The sequence below is a fragment of the Miniopterus schreibersii genome (genome assembly GCF_964146895.1).
Source record: "Miniopterus schreibersii genome assembly, chromosome: 9".
NCBI lineage: Eukaryota > Metazoa > Chordata > Mammalia > Chiroptera > Miniopteridae > Miniopterus > Miniopterus schreibersii.
The window spans coordinates 77,112,756-77,120,551 of NC_138118.1; the positions used below are offsets into that span (position 1 = coordinate 77,112,756).

General features: G+C 44.5%; 1 protein-coding gene across 1 annotated transcript; it reads right to left on the minus strand.

Annotated features, from left to right (window-relative positions):
* GGCT (gamma-glutamylcyclotransferase) lies at positions 1 to 6,166 on the minus strand. The gene is given in 5 exon segments (XM_081147134.1): positions 1 to 1,787; positions 1,789 to 1,917; positions 2,949 to 3,084; positions 4,268 to 4,413; positions 5,925 to 6,166. Coding segments are annotated over 5 exon segments (576 nt in total). The 5' UTR covers positions 6,066 to 6,166; the 3' UTR covers positions 1 to 1,763.
* Between the last annotated feature and the right edge of the window lie 1,630 nt (positions 6,167 to 7,796).

Consider the following 7,796-nt stretch of genomic DNA (forward strand, 5'->3'; position numbering starts at 1 on the left):
TCACATATTGCATAATTCCTTTTATATGAAATATCCAGAAGAGATAGCAGACGCAGAGAGAGAGATTGGTGGTTGCCAGGGAATGAGGGGAGGAAGGAATGGAAATAACTGCTTAACGGATATGGGTTTTCCTTTTGGGGTGATAAAAACTTTTGGAAGTGGCTAGAGCTGGTGGAAAACATTGTGAGTGTACTAAATGCCACTGAACTGTTCACTTAAAAATGATTCATTTTATGTTATGTGAATTTCATCTCAAAAAAGTTAGTTTAAAAAAGGCAGTTGCAAATGCTGTTATGTTTTTAATTTCTGCCTCCAGGTTGTCTTTGGAAGAGGTAAGACCTGGAGGAAACTAGAATACTGGAGGGTATACTTGAAAATAGTGAGATGTAACAGCTATAAAACATGGTCCAACCTGTTGTCTATGGCTCAGCATCATTAACAATTGCAGTGGCACCTGAAAAGTCCTGTGGTCATTTTTCTCAGGAGAACAAACCGAATCTTTATTTTATGCTCCTACAGCTAGTTCACTCGCATTCCAGTGACCTGTTTGGAGGTCCAGTTCCCTGCATTTCGGAGACAGAGCAGAGTTTCTGATAACCAGGATTGCTTTATGCATGACTCTTCTTTCGTCTGTTTATCCAGTTAATAAATGTAAGAAGGTGACCATTTCTTTCTGAGCCAAGAATCAAATTGTAACTTCCAGAAAACATTTTTCCCTTACAACCTTGCCTCTTCTAGTTTAAAATCCCCTTCCAGGGTGGCCCTGTACAAACTTCATTCTTCAGTAAGAACTATAATGACTGCTAATACTTATTATATGCCAGGTTCTAGTCTAAGCTAATTACATATATTTATTCCTCACAACAATCCTAAGGCCCAGCTGGTGTGGCTCAGCGGTTGAGCATCGATCTAGGATCCAGATGTAGGCTCAATTCCCGGTCAGGGCACATGCCTGGGTTGCAGGCTCCATCCCCAGCAGGGGGCATGCAGGAGGCAGCTGATCAATGACTCTCCTCATTGATGTTTCTCCCTCTCCCTTCCTCTCTCTCGAGTCAATAGAGATATATTAAAAATAAATAAACAATCCTAAGATATAGGTGTTTGGCTCTCCTCACTCTACAGGTGAGGAAACCAAGGCAGAATAAATAACCCAAAGTCTCCCAGCTAGAGCGCAGTGTCTGGTTCGAGTCTGTGCAATAACCCTCTAACAGCATAGACCGCATGTGGCCAACAGCAGACACACTTTGTGTGATGATTGGAATCTCTCTGACAAAATGAAATGTAGTACTTTATGGGTAATACAGGTTAAACCACAAGTACATGTATTCCTCGAAGAAGAGAGTGCCAGCATTTAAATTAAAAATGTTTATTGTCAACTGTCTCTGCAGCTTGCTTGCTCTTATTAGGCTGATAAAACAAAAACAATTCCAGAGCAGAGTGACTCACCAGCACCGTCATCAAGTTGCAAATCTATCCTTTGTCACAGAGCAAGATTACACTTCAGATCAACTCAAGAAAATAACTGCATAGAAAAGTGTTCACGGAAGAACCCACATCCACATATCATGCATTCGGTGCCTCATGGTTCCCTTTGTAACTGCCCAACTCCTAACCCAGTTTCTTTTTTTAGTCTGAAAACAAGGAATCAGTCCAGTGAGATATCCCTTCAGAGCACTGTTGAAAATACTTTAAACGCAGATCCCTGTTCCAAATGTTAAAAACATATTAAATGAGCACATAGAGAAAATACCCAAAGGTACAGTCTAGTATGTTCTAAGGAGTTTTTGTTTCCCCCTTTCTGAGAATGTCTTCAATTTCTTCGGAGACCCTTCCTCTGTAGTTATTTGGTTCTATCGCATTTAACTTCTTTTGATACTCCAGTGGCAGACCATTCTCTTTGGCACCCATGCAAATGACCTAGAAATGGTTAAAATAAACAAAAACACCTCTTTTTAGTTAGGAACAAATTTCTCTTAGTACACCACAGTTGTATTTGCAGTATCAAAGCATGAAATACCAGATTTCAGATAACTTTAGAATAACTCTAGAATAAACAATTATGAAACAACATGGAGACAGGTCATTCTGTTCACAGTGGGGATGAACGGCAGGAAGTTTTCAAAGCCCCATGCTAGGTCCTCAAGGAATGTCAATGTTACTCATTAGTATGATTTAATATATTTTTATATTAAGACAAAAAACTTATTGTATGGACTTTGCATAGTCTTTTAAGAAAAAACATCATTCTAAAAACTTTAAAGCTTAAAGGGAGCAGTTTTAGTTGAATCCCAGAGTCTAGTCTGCCTGTGACTTAGATGTGAGGAAATAAAGGGCAGTCATATTCAGTGGTACTTCCCAGATCCACACCAGGCTAATCCTCTAGGTCCCATACTGGAAAGTTCCAGAGCAGGCCTGGAACTGGGTCACCCCCTCTGGTGCCATGTCCTGTTTGGGCCTGGAAACAATACCTAAGTTGGGCTTTCTGGAAAGGGATGCTGGGGTCCCTACCCCACATTTTTTCCTGTGCTTGTTGGGAGTGGTTCCCTGAAAGGCAGTGTAACTTTTTTTTCCTATCTAGGGATGGAAAACATTTCAGTAGTAGGAAATATATTTTCCCCCCATTAATCTTGGTGTTCATGTTTTATGGAGAAAAAAGAAAAAAAAGATTACAAAAGCCTGTGTATAGAAAGAAAATATATGTCTACAATTATGACATATATTTCTAAAAGCTTTTTTCAATAAACTTTTAAGAACATAGTTTTACCATTACAAATAAATCTGAACATTACACTTCAGGTAAATATAATTTTTGTATTTAAAATTTTTCATTAAAATGAATTGTTCATGTAGAATTTAAAACACACCAAGCTTTTAAAAAACAAGATATTCTTTAGTTTAGCTCAGTGGAAATTAAGAGGAATCACCAAAAATCTTAGTAAGTAGCTTACCTTTTTATACTGGGGTGAAGGGGGAGCGCTCTCATAATTTCTCATCTGATAACTTCGACAGGTTATTTGTTTTCCTTCTTGAGTGCAAACATTAATTTCCATTGGGACATATGTTCCACTGTTAACCCCTTCTTGCCTGAAACCAGAGCAGCCAGATTTTAACCATACTTGACTTAGCCAAGTTAGTTTACTGGATTAAGAATTTAACTATATATGGATGTATTTGCTCCCTCTGTATTTTGGGATATAGTAGAACACATTATAATACTACCACATCAAAAGTAAACAGCATTTCAAGTAGAAAATCCGAGACTTGCTATTACTTGGTCGACTTCTAACAGATCTCTATGTAAAAACATGCCTCAGTGTAGTTTTCATTTTTAGACCCCTGAAACATTGCTCTCTAGGCTCCAAAGAGTAGACTGTGTGTTCTGACAGCAGGAGACTATCCAGCCCTAGGAGAGCAGAGAGGATGGCTTATTGTCATTCACAAGTGAGGTAAAGTACCACGCATGCCAGATAATCTGCTCTTCTCAAGTTCTGCTCTTTCCTACCAACTTGCTTTGTATGAAATGCTGGGCCACACACTAGTGGGGATTCTAGTTACAAAAAGTATCAAAGCATCCCTAGTACCTTGTTAAAGTTTTAACAAATTATTCTTCCTTTTTACGGATTCAACTGCCATCAGAAATAATTAGTTTTTAAAAACTGGCTCTAATGAAAACTGAACAACTGCTTCCAAAATCAATAAACATATGTAACAATTACAAAAATCTTCATGCTTCTTCACCATGTGAAACTACGAAGATTTTTATAAGATAGAATGAAAATAAGGACTTCCATCTTTTACAGGAGAGATTACATATGTCACCCCCAAATCTCAATCAGAAAGTGTGGCCCTTCTAGGCTTTTTCTTTTATTTACTTTTAAAATATGTTTTTATTGATTTTTAGAGAGAGGAAGGGAGAGGGCTAGAGAGAGAGAACCACCGATGAGAGAGAAACATCAATGATGGGCTGCCTCCTGCACACCCCCTACTAGGGATTGAGCTCTCAGCCAGGGCATGTGCCCTGACGGGGAATTGAGCCATGACCTCTTAGTTCCTAGGTGGAAGCTCAACCACTGAGCCATACCGGACAGGCTAGCCTTTTCTTTTAAGGAAATGCACATTATACCTTTCATGTTAACTCTAAAGTGTAAAGAATATGTCTGTAGTATATGGCTTTGAAAAACCAACATATATATATACACACACATCCTTGCATATGATCCACTTTTGGAATTTGTAATTATTTAACTTATAATTAGAAGTCACCTACTTATCCAGAGAACTTAAATTGCTTTTGTTCATTTTCCATACTACTCCCCATACTTCATCGCCAGGACTTTGAAAAATGGTGGCTATACCTCCATGCCAAGTTTCACTTGTTTTGCCTTGGAAATTGCCAAAGTCGAGCTTATAATCCTACAAAGAAAACCAAAGTGATATATATGATCAATATTCTCTTGAACCAAAATTGCCTTCCTCAAGAAAAAAGGATTTACCTTGAATTTCATGCAATTAAAACATAAACTTTGAGTTCCTTCTATGGGTAAAAGATGTGGAAAATTCAAAGATAAACAAAAACCCAGATCTCAAGGACTATGTTTTTATATATTTTTTAAAAAAATGAAATGTTTACTTAATACGTACAGTATCTTGCCACAAACAAAAGGTTTAAGGGGGGGAGAAAAATCCTATAATCCCAATGCCTTAACACAACTATTTTCATTTTTTCAAAATTACTTCCCAGTCTACTTACACATAGATTTTAACTTGGAGGCAATCATAGTGTACATAATTATTGAAACTGGGTGAAAGCTACATAGGGGGTAGAGAGTGCCAGAGCCCGACTCCCAGTTTTGAAGCTTTGAAAGCCACAAGTTGGTTCTCCCAGCTTCACTTGGGCACATGGCACAAACTCCACCCTGGTGGTGGCGGACACATCTGGGTTTCAGGATCCCCAGGGGTGCAGTGAGAGCGGCGGGCAGGGTCCAGAGCAGGTGGTGCGGGCGATGCACCGGCGGTGTCCTCATGTACCGGGTTCAGCAGGGCTGCAGTCGTGGCCTCCTGGGCTGCTTCTGGCGGTGACACTGGCTGTGTCACGGCTGCCGGCCTCCCTTTATGCCTGCCTGTTTTGTCAGCTTTGTGGTCCTAACTTCCCGGTCATTCTGTAAGCTCTCCAACAGCCTTTCAATGTGTTCTTTTTCAGCTTAGATCAGCTGCTTTCTGTTGCTTGCAGCTAAGAACCCTGATAACAGCAGAGACCATGTCTGTCTCGTTCAACAAGCCCAAAGGTTTTGTTACGTAATCTGTCTGGATGTTTCTCCTGCAGCCTGGGAGGTCCTCAAAGCTTTACTCAGTCATCTTTGTGTCTCCAGGTAAGTGCTGGAAGAGCTTGTGCTGAATGAATGAATGAATGAACCGAAGAACAGATTTTTACCCAGGTGGGTGACAGTTCATCCAGCCACTTAACTGAGCACAGTTCTTACAAGAATAAAAGACACGGTTCCAGCTTTCAGGGCTTCTGGGGGTGGGCGTGGGGGGCGAAAGAGAGGCGAGCGGATTTTTTTACAATACCAGGTGACAAGTCCAGTAGCAAAGATGATGCCTACAGAGCAGAAAGCAACTGATTCCCTGACTTGGGTCAGAGAAAGCTGCTCAGAGGTGACAGATGAATGGGTGCTGCGAGGACACCCCTCAGTTAGAGGGCGAGAGGAGGCCAGATCTGGGCAGAACGAGCAGTTGTGGAAACGACAGGAGGGGAGTCAGGGCAGCCTGGGGGGCACCGCGGCCGGGGCGGCCGCCCTCGGGAGGGGTCAGGCACCCGGCCGGGTGGTGAAGACGCGACCTACTCTCACGGGGAGAGCTGCGATCCCGGGCCCCGCGTCTGCGCTGCGGGCGCGACGTCGCCGGGGTCCGGCGGGGGCACTGACCTGCAGGCGGGCCACGCAGCAGAACGCGGCCGAGGGGTTGCGGAGGTGGATCCGCTCCGTCAGCAGGTTGCTGCCGTAGGCGAAGTACAGGAAGCTCTCCTCCTCCTGGCCCCGCAGGTCCGCGCAGCCCGAGTCCGCCATGACCCGCCAGGCGCCCCGGCGTCAGCGGCAGGGTCTGAGCAGAGGGCGGCGAGCGCGGCGGCCCCGGCACCGCTGCCGCGGCCTCCGGAGTTGGCGGAAAAGTGGGAAGTGTGGGCCGGGCGAGCGCTCTTCTGATTGGCCGTCGGTCCCGACGACGCTCCTGATTGGCAGGCCCGCCGCCTCCTCTGCACTTTCCACTTGGACTCGGAAATGCTCTGTGCTGAGGAGACCGGAGTCTGGCTCCTCATTGGACACGGTCCTCTCTTGTCCCGCCCCCTTGGCCAAGGCCGCCTCCGATTGGCGAGCGGTCGGGCGCTGCGCGGAGGCAGGTCAGGTGGCGTGGGCTCCGTTCGGCGGTCCCGGCCCTGGGGTACCAGCCAGGTTTCCTCACCCTCGGGCGTGGGTGGGGGAGGCACGCGTGTGGGTGCGTGGCCGTGGGTGCGCTTTAGGGAGTTCTGGGCACGCCTGAGGCGAAGCAGCGGCCGTGGCGGCGGCAGCTTCCTGCCCCGGCAGCCCGCGCCTGGCCCGGTTCGGAGGAGTCGGCGCGGACGGGGCTGTTCACCCCACGCGCGGTTCCCCGCAGCCCCAGCCCTGCTGGCCTCCCCGATATCTTTTCTAGGGACCCTCTTTGTCCTGGAGAGGCCCCTCTGAACGTTTCGGGCGCTCTTCCCTGACCGAAGGACTGTGCCGGGTTCAAATTCCGACGCTGCCGGCTGGTGTAAGTATTAAGAGAGTAATTTGTTAATGTCATTCAGTGCAAAAACCTCAGTGTAAAATAAGATATAGACGTACGAGAGCAATCGGACAAAATCCTCTACTGTTAACTTTGGAGTGATGGTATTAATACGAATTCAGGGCCTAGAAGCAGTGTCCTTAGCACCCAGGCTCTGAGCTCTAAATGCCATTCTCCTCTCAAAAGTCCCGGGGCTCCTTTGAGAACGGCCGAGGCCAGGTCAGGAGCTGGGGACGAATGAGTGTTTGCAACATCTGACAGAACCGGAGGCATCCAAGAAAAATGAGGTCCTTTTAAAAGGCCCTGGGAGGCACCTTGAAGGCATGCCCACTGGCCAAAGTTAGAACCATTTGAGTGTCAAAATAATGACTGTAATTGGTTGAAAATGACAAACGTACAAAACTCATTCCCAGGAAAGAGTGAGTCAAATTCAAAAAACAATTTTTTTTTTAAAAACCCCGTTTGGTGATTATTACACCAACTCTTGCCTCGGAAAAGTGGTGACTGAAGAAAATAAACATTTATTCTGCCTTTCTAGTTGCAGGTGTATTTCAAAGTAATCAAACGGCCCTAGTGATGTGGAAACAGTTCTTACAAAAACATGCCGGCTAAATAATGTAAAATGAATGATAGGAAAATCACCATTTTGCAGACCCTAATAACTGATTCATGCCAGGATCATTAATGAAACCATTTGGTGAAAGGGCAGTGGGGAACAGAGTATTAACATGTGCACAAATTATTCCCCAGGGATTACTTGCTGGTCATCAGGGGGAAAACAATGACAGCGGAAAAATCTCACCCCTCCCACCTTAACGTAGATGAATCTTATCACCACTAAACGTTGACCTACCCGATATATTATGTGTCTCCAGCATCATCTGTGAGTATTGTTTCCAAAAATCTTTAACTTCAACATAATCAAACAGGAACCACAAGATTGATGAAAAATGACACCAAGAGGAAAAATTGAAAGCAAAAGATAGGACATTCTGCAG